This window comes from Poecilia reticulata, chromosome 23 (assembly GCF_904066995.2).
Source record: "Poecilia reticulata chromosome 23, P_reticulata-male-v2, whole genome shotgun sequence".
NCBI classification, from domain to species: Eukaryota; Metazoa; Chordata; class Actinopteri; order Cyprinodontiformes; family Poeciliidae; genus Poecilia; species Poecilia reticulata.
In genome coordinates, this window is record NC_088852.1 from 10,298,977 (window position 1) to 10,323,147 (window position 24,171).

General features: G+C 39.4%; 1 protein-coding gene across 8 annotated transcripts in view; it reads right to left on the reverse strand.

Annotated features, from left to right (window-relative positions):
• Nucleotides 1-24,171, reverse strand: part of grm8a (glutamate receptor, metabotropic 8a) — a 240,809-nt gene that overhangs the window by 4,790 nt on the left and 211,848 nt on the right. For all 8 annotated transcript variants that reach the window (XM_081604106.1, XM_081604104.1, XM_081604102.1 and 5 more), the window contains 3 exons: nucleotides 22,169-22,315; nucleotides 18,180-18,601; nucleotides 16,965-17,331 (listed from right to left, as the gene is read on the reverse strand). In XM_081604106.1, coding sequence (XP_081460232.1) covers nucleotides 16,965-17,331; nucleotides 18,180-18,601; nucleotides 22,169-22,315 — 936 coding nt within the window. The remainder of the gene's footprint in view (nucleotides 1-16,964; nucleotides 17,332-18,179; nucleotides 18,602-22,168; nucleotides 22,316-24,171) is intronic.

Below are 24,171 nucleotides of genomic sequence, written 5' to 3' on the forward strand. Positions count from 1 at the left end.
GGTGGCGGTGATGCGCATGTAAGTGTATTGCTGCATTAGAAAGGAACAGATGGAGAAAGAACAACTTATTTTCACACCCAGTGAGGTGGATGACTCACGAAATAAAAGAAGAGATTCAAGGGACCAGAAGAACAGAAAAAAGCTGAATAACACTGCAAAGAAAAAAAATAATGTTCCCTAAAGAATCATAAAAGGTGTAATATTGTGTTTTCCAGCTGAGTTTCAAATTGTTTATATGTCTGGAAGATTTACGTTTAAAGTCATTTTTAACTTTTAACAAGTTATTTTTCTATCTGAAAGTAATTTGACAAAAGGACTATTAAATTCATAATCTAAATATGAAAACTAAAAACTAAGTTGCCAGGTTGGGCAAGGAAAACGTCTAAAAGAAGCCACAAACATTAACAGAGCTGCCCATGGATAAGAAATTTTTGTTATTCAAAATTTTGATCAAAAGCTTAAGACCAGTCAAAAAAGTGCAAGAATTTGCATTTTGCACTATTTTATCTTAAGAAGGTTCTAAGTAGAGCTTCACAATGTTAAAGGAAAAAAATCAGTGCAAGAGGCAAAAACTTTTGAGCGGGGAATTTTCTGAAAACTGCATTTACACTCAAACATGATTTTTTCAGCTGATCAAAAGTTTAAGACCATAGTCTTTAAAAGCCAAAAGCTGTGCAAAAATCTGGATTCCATGTCATTTTCTGTCAAGTCTTTACAATGTCAAGACCTCCTGATGGCAAAAGCAAAAAAGCTCACTGACTTTGAACGTGGTAGGATTGTTGAGCTGCATAAGCAAGGCCTCACAATGTGCCATCGCTGCTTTGCAAGAGTGCACCAAACATGGGACACTGAAAGGTGGAAGAAAGTTGTCTTCTCTGATGAGAAAATTTTTACCTTGATGGTCCTGATGGCTTCCAACGTTACTGGCATGACGAGGAGATCCCACCTGAGATGTTTTCTACACGGCACGACAGTGGTGGGGGCGCCATCATGATTTGGGGTGCGTTTTCCTTCAATAGAACAATGGAGCTTCAGGTTGCGCAGAGACGTCAAACAGCAGCTGGCTATGTGGAGATGTTGCAGCGGACATCCCTCATGACTGAGGGCCTCGTCTGTGTGGTAATGATCGGGTTTCTCAACAAGACAATGCTGCAGTTCACAATGCCCGCCTGACAGAGGAGTTCTTCCAAGAGAAGAACGTCTCTTGGAGCAAAAGAGACCATCTTTTGGACCATCCTGCATGTTCCCAGGATCTTAAACCAATTGAGAACATTTGGGGATGGATGGCAAGGGACGTTTACAAAAATGGACATCAGTTCCAGACAGTGGATGCCCTTCGTGAAGCCATCTTCAACACTTGGAGCAACGTTCCCACTAGCCTCCTGGAAACACTGGCATCAAGCCTAAACGATTGTTTGAAGTCATCAACAAGAATGATGGAGCTACTCATTACTGAGTCCTTTTTTTGACACTTGATTTCTGTTTTTGTTTTTTTTTGGAGCTATGGTCTTAAACTTTTGATCAGCTGAAAAAAATCATGTTTGAGTGTAAATGCAGTTTTCAATTAATTCCCCGCTCAAAAATTTCTGTCTCTCACGCTGATTTCTTCTTTTAACATTGTGAAGCTCTACTTAGAACCTTCTTAAGATCCAATAGTGCAAAATGCTAAATCTTGCACTTTTTTGACTGGTCTTAAGATTTTGATCAGGAGTGTATGTCAGCAGGATTTCAAAACACCGTCGTCTCTTATCCGGCCACAAGTATCTGAACCTTCCTGGTTAAAACAAACCCGAGTTTGGCTTTAATGAGGACGTAGACACTTCAACGCTACGTGACAGCGAGCACAGTCGGGTCCAGAAGCTCCCGCTTAAGGCATTATTCACTGCTCCAGTCCCCGTCGCCATCCAACAATGTACAGTAAAAGTCCCCATTACTCATTGTCTGTGTAAGACTGTAATTCGTGGGACGCGCGGCTGACGGTGACAGGCGGCTTAATAGTTCGACCGCACGTTAATGGGTGCGAAGGGAGCCGTCTTCTCTCAGCCGACGGCTGTGGCGTTTACCTCTAATGTAAATAATTAGCCTGACGTGGTGTGCGCTCAAAATGTCACTTGCAAACACGTCGCACTAATAAAGAATGAGATGAATGCAGATAAAGCACATTTTAATTTTATGCAGAGCCTTCAGAGTCCGTGGGCTGATGCGATCGACGTGACCTCCACCAACTTTCACACGTGTCTAAAGTAACATCTGCTGAGCAATACTGCACAGCTTTACATGCAGTACCCAAAATCCTCAACTACTTCTCATAAAACTCTCTGACACAACCGTGGAAAATCTAATAGATTGAATGGAAGAACCAGAACAGAACCCACCTCAAGAATGACTCAACAAGAAGAAAATGCAAAGATGAGCAATGGACTTAGAAACAGTAGCAACAGACAAGGCAGAAAGCAAAAGAGATATCATAAAACTAAGTGCTTATTGGCATCAAATGATCTAATCCAAGCATATTTTGTGTTCACTGAAGTTTTTTAATCAATCCTGTGAGAACAGCTGTTATACTGAAATTAAACTGCACACCCACTTTTATTTACTAATTATATGATTTCTGAAGACAACTGGTTAGAGGATAATATACTTTGGTGGATTAGGTCAAATACAAGTGATTTTTATTGGTTAAAAGAAAAACCCTGAGAAAACACAATGCATCGTTTTTCTACATTTTCATAATTATCCTATTTTGTGTTTAAAGCCCCACAGCCTGTCGTTGATGTGTGAAAACTTGTTTAAGTCAATTTAGGTTAGAATTGAGTTGACGCAGCTAAACGTGCTAAAACTAAAAGTCACAGTAAAGAAGAAAAAACCCCCCGTAATATTCTCACGTTACACATTTTGGCTTCACTTGTAAACTCCTTTTTTGTGTATGCTCAATGAACTATATTTTGATGAACTAAAAAAACTGCTGACAAACTGTTATATTTCCTGTTTCCCTGAGTATCATCAATGATGCAATGCTAATCCTTTATCAGTAAACATGGATGCTTCTGCCGGCCATTAATCAATTCGTAATACCTGTGAAAAATACAATACTTTTAGGCTTCGTTTATAAATGACTGAAAAGTGTTAATGCGGAAAATACTAGCTTTTAATGTCTGATAAACCAAGAATTGAAACGCTGTTTGTCGTAATGCCGCATCTGCAATTACAGGAACTGCTTTCGTTCCCAGAAGCGAGAAAAAAGGTGTGGAAATCAAAGAGCTCTGCCAAACAACAACCTTGACTTAGCCAATAGAGACGGAGATGTAGTGGAGAGAAACAGGGGAAGGAAATAATGAAGATGTGACGCAAAAAAAAAAAAAAACAAGAAAAAAAACATTAAGTGAATATAAGACAATTGAACAAGCTAGAGAAAAAAACCTCCACATTACTGAGAACAAACATTGGCCTTCAGAGAGACAGATGAAAGAGCAAACAGAAGCTCAGCAACTGAATTGAGGAACAAAGTCCTGTGTCGCTTGTTGCCATGGGGTCTTGTTTGTGACTCGATGAAAATCTTCTCTTGAGCGACTGACGTGGAGGGCAATGCAGTTCAAGATCGACACGGTTTCAGACTCCCTTTATCGCAGCATGCGGTTTTAACAATCAATTATGGCATGCTGCTGCCTGATATTGGCATCGCTTTGCCCATTAAGCATTTTAAAGCTATGCTAAAGTCCAGCCTTAATTAAAGCAAACTCGGAGAATTGCATCATCCCTTTTCCCTTTTCATTCTTTTTTGTATGCGTGTTCTCCTTCATGTTTTTGCTTCATCGTACCACGCTCTTCTTGCTATTACTGTTTTGCCCTTTTAAGCGTCACATCATTTAGCAAGCTGATTGAAGACAAGCAAGGGTGTCCTTGGCAAGTGGCCTGGTTTAAAACAAATATTTTGGAAGCAAGTTTGACTTTTCAAATTGCCTGGGGGATCTCGGCCAATTTCAGAGACGAGAGCTACAGAATCTGAAATGCTTCTGTAACCCAACAGAGGTAGAGCCGACCCGATTAAAACCCCAACGTCAAAACCTTCTGGTCTGGATGGGGAGTTGGTGTGACAAGGGAACAGTGTCATCTTAGCAGTTAATTATAGTATAGTATACTGGGTGTAAAATGGATGTTAAATTTTTTTTTTTAAAGTTTTGTTAAGCTAATTTCACTGGGTCAGGTTTAACTCTTCTTGCTCTGGCAGGAATCCTCACTCTGAGAAAAACAACTCGCTTTTAACAGTTTTTCTTCACTGTGGACAATACATCTATTATTGGGCTTCAGAAAAAGGAGGGATTTCATCAAACTGAATGAAAATGCATCTAGCTGGATGTCCTTAACCTTTTGCTAACTGGTGTTAACTGAATTAGTTGTTTACATGGTCATACAATAATGGATAGATCTCTACATTTCTGGGAATCAATTCTGAATTGAATTGATATTGCCTTCCAATGCAACATTTTTGATGACAAAAAGGAAAAACAAAAGAAAACCTTTCATACGTTCACCAAAAATAGCTTGGACAACAGTATATCACGAAAACAAACGGCCGCTTCCACCGGACAACAATGTCGGAGAGGAATGTTTTATTCTGAACAAGCATATGGTGACTGTGAAGAGGAACCACTCGCAGGCGCAATATGGGCAGCTATCTGCTTCAGCCACGTCGGGGGGTGAGAGGACAGGAAGTAACAGAAGAATTAGACCAGGAGTCCTTTCTACATAAAAGCTCAACAAACTGTACATAGAGTTATTGGCGGTAATCGTTCCACTGCTAGGTTCTCTCAGGAAAGAACACCAGCAAAACAAAAGAAAAAGAAAAACATGGACTTATTTTCTTCAGTAATTAAAGCAAAACACAAATTATTTTGTACAAAGCTGCACTAACTGGGATAAGACAGAAACTCAGACTTTAAGGGAAGCTTATTTCCACTCATTTAAAGGGTGAAATGTTTGTAGTTTTGGCAATAACTAAGAATGATGGTGAGAGCATAGTGTTTCTAGAAAAACCCAACATTGTTGACTGAAAAATATCTAATTCAGCATTTTAGAAATTTTAGCTGCTCTTTTATGACAGAAAAGTCTTATTACAGTTACCAGTACTACTTATTATTACAGTAATTCAACACAAAAAAGCATTACCTCCTATATTTTGTTATGTTATTAGAAGAAAATAAAGACTAGAGCTACAAAGAAAGTTTAAGAAACTTTTTAAACTCTTCTACAAAGCATCTCTATTTCAAATAAGTGGATTCTTCTGCCACTTGGTGTAAAAAAACATTGACAGAGTCTGTGTTGGAGGACAATATCAAAACCATCGGTTTGTGGCCCTACCAAAAGGTGCCGAGACAGAAGTTGCAGCAATTACAGCTTTTTAAGCCCTGACTTGGTTTAGTTCAGAAAGGTGTCTTCTTTAGGAACACATTTCTGCTACAAAAGTGACAAAGGAAGCCGAGAAATGTGTATGATTTTTCAAAAATCTTTGCACTTGAAAAATGTGGGGTTTTCTTTAGTGTCTTTTTATCGAGAGCTTGTTAAAACCTCCAGTAACACTTTTTTCACACACATATTCCGCACACGTTTCAAACAAGTTGAACACGGTCAACATAAAAAAAAATAAAAAACCTGACACAAGACCGTCTACCACATTGTGTCAGTGCGGCTAATTGGGCCCAGGCTAACTGGTCATAAGTGCCTCATTACCTTAGTACAAAAAAAAAAAAACACTTGATTTTTTCCCCCTCCATCTAATCCATGCAGCTTTTGCATCTGTGTTTGGGTTGAAAAAGTGCGTAGGTCATATCATAATAATGTGGTAAATGTGTATTTCTAATACTGCAGCTTGTTAGTTCAAGATGTTATTTTTATTTAAATCTGAATGGGTTCCAGCCCAAAAGGAGGGCCGGGGGGGTGATTGATTATGTTGCGCATATTTTATATTACATATTTTCCAGGTACATGGTGCCATTTTATAGCACAATCAGGTAACCTTTTTGTGAGAGGCATACCACGAGAGATTCAAGGATTCCTAAAACATGGATCAAAGAATCAAAGCAGCGCTCTCGGTACATTTTGCGATGAGGGAATGATAAAGATGTAGATTTTACAATATGCACTCGTCCCACTCTCCCCTTTAAAGTTGTATCTAAAAGGTCTGCTGTACTGTGAGAGTGGCCAAGTTGTCAATCACTTCTTTTTTCCACTCTTCACTTTAAACTAGCATGACAGAGGGCCCACTGTGCACAGCTCCATCTAATTAAAATACCAAACTAAACCCTATGTGAAACAGGACAGGCTTTATTTCTGCCGCTGTGTCGTGATGACAAGTTACATTACATTTAAAGACTGTGTACTTTGCACTGATGGCACACAAGTAAAGCTGTTGCATAGGCAATAGACCACCTGCAAACATATTCACACTGCTTTAGCTTTTTTCACATTATCAAACCGCAAATGTCTTTTTTATTTTATGCAAATCCAACATAAGAAGTATATAACGGGTAGAAACAAAACAACGTGGTTTAGATTTAATTTTCTGCACATTTAAGCCTCCGTAGCTTTGCATTCAGCCCACTGATCCCACTTCAGTTACTGTATTTTCCGCACTATAAGGCGCACCTAAAAACCTTCAATTTCCTCAAAAGCCGACAGTGCGCCTTATAATCCGGTGTGCCTCATATATGGACCAATATTGAGCCACAACAGGTCTAGCAACTACGGTAAGCAGCTGCCGACTTCATTTTCCCCCATAGAAGAAGAAGTGCGCGGTGCATGCTGGGATAGTTGTCAGAACGCTGGTTTGTTGATAAAGTTTGATAATACATTTAAAGCCATTGGTGGCAGAGGGGCGAGGGAAGAGAGACAGAGACTGCTGCGGCAGCGTGTCGGTTGGTCTGTTACCCAGAAAGAAGTTGGGCACAATATCGCAACACCAACACCGTGAGTGAAACAATGACTGGGACAGACTACTATATAAAGCACTCGGGGACCACTTCTTTACAAACATGGATGTGTAATAATAGAGTACGGAACAAATTGGCTTTTTTAAAATAGGCCATTCATTGAAGATGCGCCTTATAGTGCGGAAAATACGATACAACAAGCGTTTTGAGGAATGTCTCTACCAACTTCCCACATTAGAGGCCAAAGGTTTTGATCATTCTTATTTGCAAAATAAATACTTTGGTTAGGTCATTGTAAGCATCATTGTGCTTTTTCTACAACATTCCATTATAGATTTGGCTGTATGTTTGGAATTGTCAGTCAGCTGGAACATCAACATTCATAATAAACTCGACCCGGTTCTTGATCTAGTTTGAACTCTCACCATCAATTGTGAGTAGAATCCCCACAGTATGATGCTACTCATCCCCAACCAAACTACTATATCCCAGGTTGATGGTGTAGATATCAAAAAGCAATTTCCTTGAAAAGAAATGGAAATTTGCTGCATTTTATAGACAGACTGCTGGGTAAAAAAAAAACTTGCTGCACTGTAAGAATGAAGACATTTGTTAAAATCTGGGAGAGAAAACAAAGATGTACTGGAGATATCTGTGTTTTGCTGATATCTGCATTGTAATGCATGATTTATAAGCTGATATACAAGAACATAAGAGCTTTATTGGATATTTTTGAAGTTTATATTTTGAATTGAGTTCTCTTATTTTCATAAATATTTTAACAATATGAATAAATAATGGTATAACAAAGTATGTGAGATTTTCTTATTTTAAGAGTGTCAGTTTTATAAAGCCTGATTGAAAACCAATGCCACAAGAGCCGCTTTGTCAATCTCCTGCTAGTAGGGTATTTTATTACAAAGAACAAGCATTAACAGCTGCTGTGCTCTCATTTGGGCTGTTCAAGTTTTACAGTACACGGTTGGCTTCTTTTTGCAAAAAAAAAAAAAAAAATGCTGAGTGTTCCCCAAAATGGTGAATCAAACATCTTCTGAGAAACTAAATCGTCAAATTACTTTTCTTTTCATTTCGATGTCACCTTTAGTTTAGATCTCAGACCTTTTGTCTAATCTGGCATAAAATTAAGAGAAGATCTGCACATGTGGTGCATTGCATGCTCAATAGCATAAACTGTTAAATTGTATAAATAAAGTATAGCAAACCACGATGTTGAGTATATTGATTTTTTCCCCCTCACTCTGCATGTTAAACGATACTAAAGGCAGTGATGTGATTATAGACTAACTGTGTTGCTCAAGTTTTGGGCTCTTTAGACTGAACACACATTCTCTACATAGTGAATGCTATGGGGATGTTTCCTTTAACAGTGACTGGGAAGCTTGTCAAATTAAAGGAAACATTTTATGGAAAGTACCATAAAAAAGTGTTTGCACCCTAACAGATTTATTCTAATTTTGCGGTTTTGTCGTATAAAATTTTTTTTTTTGCTTCAAGCCAACTACTAACCAAATCAACCTGATGATATCTAAAGACTTTGAAAAATATTCTGCAGACTTATGTGGCAAAAACAAAACATGTTGGAGGGTCGGTATCCGATTCCTTGTAGGATAACTGTCAGTATTTTAGAAAAACACCTCCACCATGCCAGCAGTCACACATGGTGGAGGTGGTGTAATGATCCGGGGATCCTTTGTAACTTCATTTATTAAGACTTTGCTCAGCCGGTGCCGCCAAATTTTGTTCTCTTCTAGAAAATACCGGGAGAGAATGTCGAGTCGTCGGTTTTATGCTTTCAAGTTCAGTCGCTCAAACTGCTGCTGGCAAGACTGGCACAAGCAGTTCTTTTTATTTTTTATTTTTTATTTAAACACATGGTGGCATGTTGATTTACAGTATATGACTTCTCTACCTTAAGGAAAACTGCGAGTGAGTGAGTGAGTGAATTTACTGTGGTCATCTTTGCCGCCTTAATGGGCTCAAAAATAGTGTGGAAAAGAAAGTTAAAGTGAGAAATTCAAAAGCACTCCCTTGAGCGTTACTCATAAGAGGGAGGTTATCCATCCAGATACTAAATGATAAAAGAACACCTGTGATCTATACATCTTCCTTCTGGAATGGCTCGCATTGCATCTCTATTTCAATTTGACATTTAGATCTTTGATCTGCAGTTATCAATGTATGCACATTTATCAGCATCGACACAGCTGTTATCTTTCGTGTTCAACAACTAAGTAAATTTTATCTTCATCTGCGGTAAAGTAAGTCGGCACACCCACACTTTCCAATTCCTTCTCCCTTTGCAACATTTTGTCTTGCATGTTTACTCTGAAATATATTTGCAAAGTTTAACACATTAGACTATCTTTCTTTATTTTCATTTTCTTCCAGTTTCTCCACTGCGATTATAGACATAAATCTGTTTGGGTGCAGAAAATCAACCTGACGAGGATTTCTATGCAAGTTGATTAGTAGGGGAACTTTGTGAAGGGCAAATATCGACTGTTTTTGGTCCTCGCATACGTCAGGAAAGAAGGTGTAATCTTTGAACATGAACAAAAATAATACAGGTCAATATTGCGAGATGAATGCTCGAGATGCACATTGAAATTGGCAGGTGACCAGAATCGGACTATTTTCTGCTTGACCGGGCCCGACTGGTGAGGCAGCAACTCATAAATTCAACAATTCTGGGGAGCCGCTTGGCTAAGGAACAAGCACAGCACAAAAGGAGGTTTTAGTCCTCGACACAACTGTTCTGGGTTCAATTCCTGACCCCGGTAAAGCTACTGCTTTTTTCTCTCTCTGCCCTTCCTCTTGACCAGCTATTACTGAATAATGGCCACTTATGCCACAGAAACACAAAAGAAAAAGTTGAATATTTAGCTGGTTTTACAACCTGTTTATTGGTGTTCATTTTAACAGCAATTTTTTAAGAATTTTGTTTCAGTCCTATGACTAAAATGTCATGTAGCTTTAGTCGGAATTGTTTTAGTCTTAGGCTAACATTGGATAAAATTTTTGTTGACTGAATCTACTGTCAATTTAGTTGACAAAATTATATGTAAAATCTAAATACTTTTGCAAATGGTTGTCTATTGTCTGAATATGCAATACATACAAAAACAGATTAAACTTTTCTAAAAAAGCTTTTTCTTAACCCTGCTTTCAACAACAAAATATTTCCACCAGTTGGCCTGATGGGCTTGAAAAATTAAATGCACTGTGATATGCAATAACTAACTGCATATCACATTCTTTATAAAACTGTTACTTTTAGTCCCCTCGTCTCTAACAGAATGTGCTGGATTTGAAATTCACCAAGTTAAAGTACGGGTCTACATTTCCCAGGGTATACACTGATATTTACAGTTACTTATGCTAATGAATGCTAATCTCTAATAAAAGAACTTTAATATGACAGATCTGTAAAGCATTTTTTTTTTATTTTACTGGAGCTGCTTGTTCACATGCGACGCCGCTTCTCCTAATATGGCTAACTAATTGATGCTCATGCAGGTAAGGTTATAAAAAAATGTAACTACTTTAATTGCGAATTGGGTATAATTTGTATCGACAGGCAGAAGTTACACAAACACAGAAGATTGGCTTTCCAAAATTTGCTCAATGTTTTGATCAAAGAGGGATCGGGGTGATTTTCTTTCTATTTCAGGTAGAGTTGAGTGACTCTTGTGTACCTCAAATTAAAGAGATCAAGATAAACCTATTGAGGCAAAGCGTCTTAACAAATCACCTTGAAATACGACGAGGTGATTTAGGTACAAAGACACCGGATTTAAGAAAGAACATTCATATATCGCCTCACAGAGAGTGGTTTTGCAAAGGGGAAGCAAAATGGTTGCCTCCTGCTCGGCGGGAGACACGAGATAACAAGTCCCCCTTATTAAAGACACCTGGAGCAGACTGGGAGACGAAGCTCACATGGTGACAAGAGGAGAAATTCACGTGAAGAGGAAGACAGGGCAAACAGACAAGGGAGAAATAAATTGGGCTTCTACCCACTGCATCCTGCAAAGTAATGATGAGGCCCATACAGAGAGGTAGTTGGAGAGAGAATGCATCCTGTGGTTTGAGTTTCTAGCAAGCAGGGGGAGAGGAAACACACACTTGAACATTTACACCACACAACCTTTCACATGTCTGCAGGGTGCAGAAGAAGCGATATGAAGCCAAAATCCTCTGCGTGGTAGCGTGACCTTTTTCAAAAACAATACTTCAGCACTCAGTGATGGTAAAGGATCCATCGCGCGCCGTTTCTTTCTACTTTCATCTCCCACTTTCTTATTCTTTCACAGCTACCCTTCATGTAATTCTTTGTGTTTGAAACTTTCGACTTCAGCTGCTTTTTCTTCCCGTGTAACATTTGCCTCCTTCTCTCCCTCTTTCTCTCTCTCTCTTTTTCTGTTCTTTTCACCTGCTGGGATTTAGAGCTGAGCGTGTGTTCAGGAGTGCTGTGACCAGGATCACTATGCAGGCCACACTAGAAGGTGACCAAGAATGCTTTCCCCTCGCAAATTGCAGCCAAAAACCATCCAAAGCACAAAGCAGTAAGAGGGTTTGCAGACGAACGCATAACCACATGTACTCTTACCCCACCCCTGGAAGTTACCCGAGACTCGATATCTGACAAGAATGCTTAAACTAAGGATGGTGAGAACTGAACAAAAAAAACTTTCCAAATAAAAAATACTTTTCAGACACCAACATCGTTATGTTTTAGCTTTTACATTTGAATGCCTTGCTACAATTGACAGAATATGAATGTTTGAGATCTTTCAAGGATATTACACAGATACAAAATCACTATTATTATTTGAAACTACTTTCTTTTATCACAGGAAAAGGTGACAAGACAAGCCAGCAACCTTCGAATGGCCGAAAGGAAAATACACATGACGGGCACAGAAAAGACAGAAATTTCATACAGTGACGCAGGAACACAATTATTCAGTGCAAACAAATCCACCTGTAAGTAAAGCAACAGCAATGATATTTTACAGTGGCCTAGTCAAAGCCTAGATTTAGATGTAGTCCAATTAATATGTAGTGACTCTAAGCAGGTTGTTAAGTGTTGCTGAATTCAAACAATTCTGCAGGCAGCAGCAGGCAAAAATCCCTCTGCAGCAGCGTAGAAGACTAATTGTCAGGTATTGCCAGACCTTGATGACAGCTATTGTTGCTAAGTGTGGCGAAACCAGTAATGAGGTTTAGGGAGCAATTACTTTTTCACATAGAGCCAGGCTGTTTTAGAAGGCTTCGTTCCCTTATAAATGAAGCCATCATCACACTGCATTCTGCATTGACACAGGTCATCTTCGCCTGGCATTAAAACTTGTTTGATGGTCTGAAAGACGTAAGGGAGCCAATTATTTTTTATAGGACTGTAAAGCGTTCAGAGGGCACAACTAACCCAAAACGGTATCCTTGTCACAGATTAACCCATGACCAAGTGCCAAAACTACACTGTTAAGTATTTCAGATCATAAAGTTGATCAATATGTGACTCTATCTCTTCTTTTAACGTCCTAACTTCAGTGTAGCCATATTTCTCCTCCCCTTTATCTGAAAACAAACTTATACACTTGGTAGAGCTCTCCTCATTAAAGCCCCATCAGCAAGTCACATCATTACCTGTTTACTCCTTTCACTCCTCTCTCCTCCCTCTCTTCTGCTTTCTCTGTTAGCCAGCCAGCTGCCACACACTCCAGAGGATATTCCAATTAGAAACAACACACAGAGACGCGCAAATGTGTGGCACTGGAAATTCCAATTAAATCCAACACACAACGCAAACACACTTTGCCGCAGATGCACATGAAGTTGCTGGTGGACATGCTAATTAACGGAGCAAACATGGCTTGGACGCCATTCAGCCACTCCAGTGAGACGCGGTGCATAATGTGCACGCAAACACATACGCACAGATTCAGACGAGGCCTTATAAGGTCACCAATGCGCGCACACACACACACATCATCTGTAGCGATGATGCGGCAACCATAAATGGCAAAAACCAAGAAATGATACATAAAGTCAGTGGCTCACTCCGTCATTCACAATCAGTGGTTTAAAGGTTAAAGAAGCTGTGAGCAGCAATAAGAAGAACCGTTTGAAACCATTAGCCAAGTGAAGCTTCCATGTCGGGCAAAGCAAGCGAGTGACCTTATTGTCTGGTTTTACTCGTCAGACCTTATTGTGTGGACGTGGGAACGTGAGAACAAGCGCTGTGGCACGCTAGAGGGGAAAGAAAAAAAAAACCCTCACAGATTCACTTCGAACTTCCTGCAATAATAGTAGCTTCCCCGAAACACACCGGATTCTTTGGTAAAAAGCTGAACCAAGCACAAGGGGGGAAAAAAAATACTGTGAAAGTTTGATTTCCCCAATGTGTGATTAGACTGGATCACTTTGATGTGAGCTGTTTTCCACATGACTAAGAGTGGTACGCTGTTTGAAAGGAAAACAGGCTCAGTCGTAAAAGGGAGGAGAAAAAAAAAGAATAAAAATCGCCTGACTGACACTGCAAAACAAGGAGAGATAAGGGTCGACATCGCATTATTGAGGAATTAATTGGAAATAAAGCAATGACTTGAAAGTTTTAGGATGAGTCAACCACAAAGTTCTATTTTGTTGTAATTTTATGTGATGGACCAGCACAAAGTAATGAAAGAATGTAAAGCGGAAGAAAAATTATAGTGTGTGGCTTGCATTTGTATTCAACCCGCTTTACCTTCACGTAATGAATGGTTCTCAGAAGTCACCTAATAAACCGAGTCAAATTGGTATGTAAATTCAGTACAATATACCTGTTCTGTGAAGTAAGTAAACTTTATTTATGTAGCATATTTCATAGGTAAAAATCACAAAGTTCTCCACAAAGACACAGATGCAGACTGTAAGGTTTCAAATTTCTTAAAGAACATTTCTAATCACATCATCACAGAAACCAAGACACACAGACTAGTCAGGGATAGGGCTGTGTGGGGCAGGAACTTCAGCAAAAAGACCTGCGGTGTGAATGTAGCCTTAATCATTGTGTGTAAAGGTGGAAGAAATATTACGCCAAAACACTTGAAGCTGAAAACGCACATCTTCGTCTACATCAGTGATAATGGTGAACTTTGTTGTTGTTTTTCACACACAATTACAACAAACTACAATAAAGTTTGTGGTTGTCGCAAAAATGAAAAGGTTTAAGTGGTATAAACACGTTTGCCTGTCAATCACCCAGCAAGGAAATACCTAAAACACGCAGAGCAGGCTTAACCCGTGTTTCAAAAATAGCTTTACGAAATTCTTTACATTCAAGATGATGTCACACAAAGTCTGTGAAACACCCACAGTGCAGCAAACCTATTTACAACTACTATTTATGTCCAAAATAAACACCCATTTACTTCACAAATGCATATATGCTCGGTTTTGTGAAGCAAAACAAATGACAGCTGCAATCAATGTCCTTCCATGAATCTCAATGAGAGCATGAAGTGTTTTATTGTTAAAGCCAGAACAGTCACACCATCAAGGAATAGAATCAATAACACACTGCAGCTCCAGATTCAGAAACAAATAACAGCTTGCTACGTGCGAGCTGTTATAAATCAACTTAGCTGTATCGACATTTACTGCGTGTGTCAGTTTCTGTGGCTGCCTATTAAACTATGGAATTAAGTCGGTTAAGTAAGTCAGAGAAATCAAATATGTGTTGGTTGTGTCTTCTTTTCATTTTAGGTATTCAGGTGTGTAAAGAGACACCCAGGTATTGTTTATGTGCATGTTGGTCTATATGAATTTTCTTTGCTATGTGTGCATGATATAGTTTGACTTTTGAATTGTGGCTGGAATCCTATTACAGAATCTCTCAGGCTTTTTTCTTATAACCGAAAACCAAGTCAGCCAATTCAGTAAAATACAGTAAGGTGCAAACAGAGTGTTGAGAGGTCACAGATAATTCTCAAACTGTGGCTGTGAACAACAGCCTATGTATAGAAACAAACATCACTTGATTTAGCAGGTTTCTCCCTGCTGAATATAAAACAATTCAGGCATTTAAAATCTGTAGGCATAAACTGGAAATTGTTTATACGACTGTTGTAGAAGTTCTGAAATTGCGACTACAGATTTTCAGATCAGTCTTTCTCTGCAGACAGAAATTCAGATTCCATGAAAGCTTAGAGGGAAAATAGATACAAGTCACCGGAGAGAAAACAAAGATAAAAATCAACTATTTCTGTAGAGAGATTTTCAGGTTTTCTTTGCATAATATACTACCGGTAGTTGAATTCATGGCGAAACCAGCCCATGGTTAAACAGGAGTTTCAGAGGTTTTAAAATGGTGAACTTTGTACCATACCATACCAACTTTATTTATAAAGCACTTTTAAAACAACCACAGCTGATACAAAGTGCTGTACATTAAAACACAACATAACAATAATAAAAAAAAAAAACTCTTGCAGTTTAAAAACAAAAACATACAATTTAAAACTAGATCCCGCTGGAGTTGAAAGCCAAGTAAAATAGATGGGTTTTAAGACAAACTTTAAAAGTTGTGTGTTTGAATTCAGCTGTTTACAGAGTAAATCTGAGCCGTTTCTAGGTGTGGGGGAATGTTTCACAGCTAATCAACATACTGGGCTTATTGGCTAGTCACAGACTCTTGTTGTTGGTTTCGGCCAATAAGGTGAAAGTTTGAAAGGAACACGTGGTTAATTAATTTAAGCACTAAAGTTCAGGGCTCACAAGACAAAATCTCAGAATTATTGCTTATGGAGAATGGAACAAAAGCTGAAAACTTCTACAAATATATATTTCTATCCAGATATGCCAGACAAAAGCTACGTTTTGATATGCACACCTTCCCTTAACAACCCTCAAGCAGCTCATCAGCTTTGGGGACAATTCTTTTAGAACTTTGAGGGCTGTTTTCTCTCTGATCTTCTTTGCATAGTGCCAACACTCTTTATTTTTAGACTATTGTGTATGATATAATTTATACTGTTGGAAAGCTTGGAATCCACACTTTCAGAATCTGTGCATACATCAGAACACTCCGAGGGAGACTAGGTAAAAATTTTAAACCTTACATGTATGTTTATTCATTCATTTGTACATCTATAAAAGTGTATTTAAAAACTAAAGGCAACCAAAGTGCCTTTGACTGTACTAGTCAGTCAGAAGATGCAAACTTACTCAGTCAATGACCTTGCCAATTTACATTTCACAGCCATTATATTTGCAAAATAAATAAATAAAAATGCATTAATTAAGTCTTTGCTACAGCCCTATGGAAAACTGAAGTATGGGCTTAGCTCCAGTTAATCAGGAGTCAGAAAATCCTCTTATACAAACAAGTGGCTGTAAGGAGATGTTGGTTCTAAGCCAGTGATATTGCAGAAGCTAATTGATGCATCTGCCCATTAAAAATCAAGAGCTGGGGCTTTTCATCTCAAAAGTTTGAAAACTGGGATCTAAGACATGTGCTACGACACCTGCTACATGCTAATGTATCCCTAAAAAGGGATTCCAAGCAGCTAAAGAATTACAGTTCAAAGATAAAATGGTGATATAAATCTTCTGATATGGCAAAGTAATAACAGTGATCAATTTGTAACAATACTATGTTCTACAGAGAAATCTTTAGAGTTGATCCAGCCTATCCACACAGAGTCATTGGGAGGCTGATGACTATTTCCTGCAGTTGTTAAGAGAAAGATGGAGCACAACCTTGAGAGGCTGTCAGTCCATCTCAAGGTAACAGAGGCTCAAGACAACCAACCGAGCGATCAGAAATTCTCTAAATTCTATGGATAATTTAGAGAAACCAGTTAACCTAGCCATCATGTTTTCCCACTCAGAGAAGAAGTCAAAGCACCTTCAGAAAACTCAGTGCAGAAAGACTCCAGAGTTGGACTCAAAATAGGCAGCAGGTATTACCACCTCTAAGCCCCCCAGACTGGCATCTCATATTCACATAATGTAATAGTAGAGCACACTCACCCTTTCTGCAGACTGTGATGTGCCAAAGAATATGGGGATGAATGCCAGCCAGATGATACACGTGGTATACATGGTAAATCCGATGGGCTTGGCCTCATTGAAGGTTTCGGGCACGCCTCGTGTCTTTATGGCATAAACTGTGCATGTCACCATGAGCAGAATGGAGTAACCCAAGGAGCAGATGAGAGACAGGTCGGAGATATCGCACTTGAGGACTCCGCGGGCTGACATGGGGTCCTGGGTCCGTTGCTCTCCGTAGTCCACTACAATGTGGGGAGGGTCCACAGCAAACCAGAGGAACACCCCAAGAAGCTGAACCGAGATCAGAGAGAAGGTGATGACAAGCTGCGAGGCAGGGGAGATGAACCTGCAGAGAAAGAAACAAGGCTGATCTAAGTCTATCAAGCCATCCTTTCTTGTGCCAAGCTTGACGAACTACATAGTCCATCCAGTAAATTTTGAGTCTGTCCCAGTCAGACCTTTCTCCGGGTGAAATGTGTACAGAAAACCTTCAACAAAGTGTGCCAAGGAGGACCTTGATCAGATTCCCAAACCACCCCTAACCCTTCCTTTGGTGCACAGGAGTAGACACTGAAATAGTTAAGTATCACTCCCGTAGCAACTCTGCAAAGAAATATCTGGTCCACTGGTCTACAGCCAAGAAGAAAGCCACATTGATCCTTCTGAATCAGAGGCTCAAGGATCGATCGGACCCTTTTTTGAAACAGAAACAGAGGAATGTAATTCCTCTCCTAGTGGAATGCCCTCTCGTTTGATGTTGTCCCAGTCCCGTGTGCAAATAAAAAGGAATGTCTTCCATGACTGTCCCACAATGCATCATAAAGATTTTTAAGACCCCTAAGATGGGTGGTATAAATTGAGGAACCGATCATCTACGTAGGAAATATGAGAATTAAAGCATTACTAAATCCTGCATTAACATTTTACTCACTTAGATGAAGCCCCCTTCAAACCACCTACAAAATGATGAGGCTGAGCTCATCACTCATTCAAATATTGTCTAAAAAATAAAATGAGTAATGATTACAAGTACCTTGATAATAAGAGAGAGTAAAGGTTAAGTGTATATGCGACTGCATGCTACTTTCTGCATAAAAAAAGAAACAAAGCTTCATTCAAAGTTACAAAATCTACACATGGAACATGCAAACGTCCAAAATAATGGATAGATAATATCAATGTACTTGTTTTTACCTGGGTGCTGTAACAGACTTTTTCCCTTGTTCAAAGATGCGATGTATCCTGTTGGTCTTTGTGAGCAGTGCAGCGTAGCTGAAACACATGCCCAGACCGAGGAAAATCCTTCGCAGTGAGCACACGCCCACGTCCGGCGTCGCGATCATTAGGAAGGTGATGGCGTAGCACAGGAAGATTCCAGTCAGGAGCACGTAACTCATCTCCCGGCCGGACGCGCGGACGATGGGTGTGTCGTTGTACCGCACAAAAGTGACGATGACGAAGGAGGTGGCGATAATCCCCAACATGGAGATGAAGACGGGGACGACGGCCCAGGGGGAGTGCCACTCGAGCTTGATGATAGGAATCGGAATACACCCTGTTCGGTTTGTATCTGGTCGCATCTCGTAGGGACACAGCTCGCATGTGAACTCTGAGGCCTGAGGAATGAGTAGAAATGATGCATTAAAACCATTTTGCTCTGTTATTTCTGTCTTAATTCTATTTCTAATGGATGGTTCTGTTTGCCCTGACATCTATAAACTAAATAGCTGGGTGAAAGCATCTTAAAGTTACTTTAAGATGTTATTTTGACTATGAAACAAACCTTTGTTATTCTTTTAAGCAGTAATTACTGTTATGGCAGTGACGTGCGGTGTCATCATGGAAAAATAATATAATAATTTATAAAGATATTTTTACCCTGTGGTTTGTACTATAAACTACCTATTTTTTCATTTAATTTAACCAAATTAGATTATTTTTTTCTTCAAAATCGTTGAATTTTCACATTTTTCCATTCAAATGCTTGAAAGCGAAGCCGGTGAGGCTGCAGCGAGCTGAGCCTCACCTGGGATTGCGCAACCTCTCGCTAACTGCACCGGTTGCCACTTAATGAGAGCATGCTCCTCCTGTCTGTACGTTGCCAATAAAATGGTTAAAAACATTTAATGTCTGAACTGATTTTCTATAATTTAGCTTATGTATTTAATGTACTGTGCTTTTACTGTCACCAACTGTGTATGTAACGTGTTTTGTGTGCTGAGGAGCGATCAGAAACGGCAGAGAACAGATACGAGGTGAGGCAGGCAGTTCTCGTGCCTCATCGCTGGGGGCGCTCATGAACCCAGACATTGTTACTCCACAACTGCAGAGTAAGAGACAGTAACAGCGAGTTAGCCATACAGTAGCTGCGCTGACACAGAGAGCGAGAAAGATGTGGTTTTGAGTTGTACTTTAACGGTTTCTGCCTTTGCTGTTAAGCACAGCACGAAATTAATAAGATCTACATGTCTAAGTTTGATTGGGATAACGGAATTATTCTGCGGCGGCGGTGCGGATAAGCATCACATGTTAAAGAATAGTCTTTTTGCCCTCCAGCATTGTACGCATGCGCGAAATTTCCTTATGTAAACAATAACATGCAGGGGGTCTAGATTTGTAAATCCGATTAAGTCGGTGCCTCACCAGCTATGAACTTCACCGCATGTCACTGTGTTATGGCTACTTCTTTTGTATGGTCCTGTCCAATTACCACTGCTCTGTAGAAAAGTTCATACAACGCACTTAAGTTCCAAGCAAACCAATGATTCATCCAGGTCACTAAAGGACCTAGAACAAGTTAAATAACAGCAGGACTCTCACTGAACTCATTTAAAGTCAGGATTTGTGATTCCACAATAAGAAATATACAGCAAAAAAACTGTTTAAGGATGAAAATCACTTTGCTGACCAAAAAGGTTACATTTACCATAGAATGTTTCACAATTGCTAGAAATATCTTGATGATCCCAAAGACTCTGTGGGAAATATTCTGTGGACTAACAAAACAAAAATGCAATGCTGATAATATCCTCTATAAAATTAACACCATTTAAGAAAAAATATAATACCAACATGGAGGTGGCAGAGCAATAGTCTTGAAAGCTTAGCTGTGGTTGACTTGCCATAATTATTGAAACTATAAATTCTTCGCTCAGGCATGAATAACATGAAGGTGAATTAAGCTTAAGATCAGGTATGTTGGGGTTATTCAGCAGGACAATGAAACACCAACATGTCCACCTCTGAATGGCTAAGAAAAAGACAATCTGAGTTTTTTGAAGCGCATGTTAAAAGTCTGCACTTGAAGATTGAGGAAACATTTTTTGTCATGCTTTCAAGTAGCTCAATCGAGACTGATCAATAGAAATGGTCCAAACACAAAATCTGTAGAATAAAAACACTTTGGAAAATTGCTTTTTGCCATAACTGCTCTGATTTTATTCAACACAGCTAAGCTAAAGTCTGTACCTTCCACATGAACGCAAAAATGTATTGGTTTTGTTTTAAATCATCCCAACAATTTAGGTATCTACCAAAGACATGCCGATTGTGTAGCTGTGTAGCCATGCACTTGTCAAGGGAACAATTCACACATCTTTGAGCTTTTGCTCTATTATAACACTTCTTCACATCAACAGATCATTGATTTTACAGCCCATGAATGAATGTGTAAAATATGGATTGAGTGTTCAGTCTCATATTAGCAAGCTGCTGCTCTGACTAATATTTTTGCTGCCTTTATTGCTTCCTGAGCGGGGATCACTTTGCACATATGTTTGCCTGCTCCTGGAATTCTGAAACATAATAAGAAGGATGATAGGATCCCAAATTGTCTCTAAGATATAATTATCACAGGAGATGTATCTTCATAATGTGTGATCAGACCCTTTCCCTCATCTCATATCACATATTTACATTTGCGTTAAGAGCATCCATGGGGTTCTTTCTGCATATATACATTTATAATGAGCCACTAAAGTAAAAATCAGAGATAATAAATGCTTCTGGGGTAGAGAAAAACACGGGGTCTTCCAAAAAAAAAAAAAAAAAAAAAAAAGGCTTGGTTAAGACTTCCAGATTACACTTTTAAATTGGAAATCAGACAAAGGTAGGTTCCTACTGAGTTCATCCAATTGGAAAAAAGCTATGAACAGGTTGTGAAAGAACATCCAGAGCATTTCAGCTTTGAAAATTTCATTTCAGTTTTAAAGTCAAAAAATGATCAGAAATATGGCAAGAACATTTATTTTATTTCAGAAACAAACAGCCAAAACTAATTCACATTCACTTCATAAAAACAGGCAAGACTCTCTTTTTTGCCTCATAATACAGTTAGGGAAACATATTTTTCCTTTAATTGACAGTAAAAGCTAAACTTTTTTAGGTCAGGATTACCAAAATCAGCTCTGTTTTTCAAAATGTCACAATGATGAGATTTTCTTCAATTAATGTTTTTATTTCTTTAGAAAATACTAAGAAAACAATGTCTACAAACAATTTGGGGAAGTCAAATCAATATGACGACCAAAGATGATGACATAAACCACTTTCCTGTGCGACATGAATTTGAAGCTGCGCTTCAAATTTCAGATACCTGAGGTTGCCAAAATCATCTGTTCAGACAATTACACTCAAACATAAACACAATGGGAACAGCTTAGGACAGAGAAATGGGTTCTCCCACCCAAGGGTGAATGTGTTTTAGTGAGCAATTTGCATATCAACCCACAGAAAGCAAAAGACTTTGTGAAGATGTTGGCAGAAGATGGATGGGATAATCCTCAACAAACAAATGTACTGAGAGAGTTTGGAGAAACTGCTTGCCCAATGGTACACACACACAAAATGACGGCGCGACGACGGTGCCCACATTCCCGCCGACATATTGAGGAACACACTGCCTATGAAAACACGCCCAACTTGGCTTGAACCGAAACCAACACTGGTTAGAGTGAGACTTGACAATGGAGAAGGTACTTTAGTGAGAAAGATGCCATTACTCCAAAAGCAACAAAATCTGTGTTTTTGAGTGGCCATTTAAGTCTAATGTTAGACAGACGGTGGGGAGAAAAGGTCATTGGTCTTTTTGCAGGCTGCAAGTTGAATGATGCAGCATCAAATGTATCATTCTCTGGTTTTTACTGCTGCATCTTGAAAGCTGGTGGTTTTCTTTGGAAACCTACCTGGTAGTGGTATCCTTCACAGCTTTCGCAGTGCCAGCAGCACGGCACTCCTTTTACCACCTTCTTTCTTTGGCCTGTACGACATGGCAAGCTGCACACGGAAGCTGGCAGGGACTGGTCAGCCGTCTTCCAGTGCATTGCGTCCATCTGAGTGGGGCACATGTGCAGCATAAATTAGTTGTGGAAACAAATGAACAATTTAACCACTTTCCAATCGTCTCAGGAGAAAGGAAGAACAGAATTTGACATTGCTCACTTTACACTGGGTTAACAGTGCTTTAACCTTGTGCGCACCCGTGGCAACTGTGTCTGGAGGCGATCGGGGAGAGGAATTAGTATGAGCAGACCCTCTGATCGCTTTCGAGAGAGCTTCCAGGCACAAACTAACACCAGCTTCTCTGGAAGCCAGCAATCAGACCATAATCAGAACTGGCACAAATAAGCCATCTGGATCTCCCCTTGTGATTGTGTGTGTGTGTATGTGCGTGTGTGTGTGCGTGTGTGCGTGCTCATCCATGTGTGCTATGTATTTGTTTGTGCTTGTGTCACACTGGCATTACAATGAATCCCTGAGCTTTCCGTCTGTCTGGTTTGTCTATGGTTCCATGTGCTTGGTCTCTAATTTCTTGTTATGCATGCAAGATTTTGAGGAAAAAGTCCATTAGTACACTGACTCCCAAAGGCGCATTGATTGCCATGAGTGCTGAATAAGGCGGCCGTTGATTAGCACAAAAGTAAACATTCGACAAAAAACTAGGTGGTTTGGTCTTTTGTTCTGCTGGGGATTAAAAAGTACCCTTGATTTGTTGGCGACGCCAATGTATAAGCAGACACAGAGCTTACAGCGATTTAAGAGAAAAAAATGTGTTTACCAAAATGTGATTTATTTTTCCTGCTTATTCAGAGGCCTGTATTTCTACACAATGAAACAACTGTATTTTCTGACAGAAACCAATTATGCACATGCTAGTACTACTAATACCAAGAGCTTTCGAAAATGCTCTAACTTTGTCGCGTGTTCTGAGATGACCGTACATCCATCTACAGCTTTAATTGTCCTCCAGTTATGCTAGATGTGGATGTGAAGAGTGATATGTATTAGATGTATGAACCGCATAATCAGCTTATTTCAATATGGAGGTGACCATACTTATGAACCTAAAGCTGAAGAATTACAGAAACTAGATGTAGTTTGTTGGTCTAGTTGTTGAAACTTGGAATTCGACTTTAGGGGACAGACTATTCCATCTTAAAATGTAAACTTCTAAGCATGATAAATTTACTTAAATGTATGCCAGAACACTGCACATCTAACCTCACAGAGACACAGAGTCGTAGCAGTCTCATTTACTTTGTTTGCCTGGCCATCTATCAGCCAGGAAGCATTTTGTGTCTATTAGTCTTCTCATCTGTCATCTGGCTTTCCTAATGAACTCCTGGGCGGATTAATAACGTAACACTCTAGCATGCTCAAACTGTTTACATGTGCGCTTATTCAGATACTCATACATCACTGTCACATAACTGCAATGTAAAGTACAGCCAAAAATATGTCCAGTTTGGGTAAAAAGTCTTCTACATTGAAGCGTTTACACCCATCTCAAAACAAGCATTATTTTTTTCATAAATATAACAATTTTGTCCACATGACAAACCAAAACAGATGGACCCCCTGGCATAGCTATTGGAGGCGCTGTAGGAAGACTGTGTGAAAATGCTGGAGTGACTCAGCCAGAGTCTGGAACTCAAATCTAGAGAAATTTCAAAATGGATGCACACCAGCAGTCTCTTGTGCAACCGGGGTGACTTTAAATGTTTCCACCAAGACAAGCCAGAGACACATCTACATGGAAAGTGTGCCATGCTCAGTTTGTAGGATTTTTAAGAAGATGATTTCGCACTGCATGTTTTTTTTCCCCCATGGATGCCAAACGTGATGCAGTTTGGGTGTGAATGCATGCAGTGTGAAGATTCGGTGCAACAAACTTGAAAGTTTTAGCAAT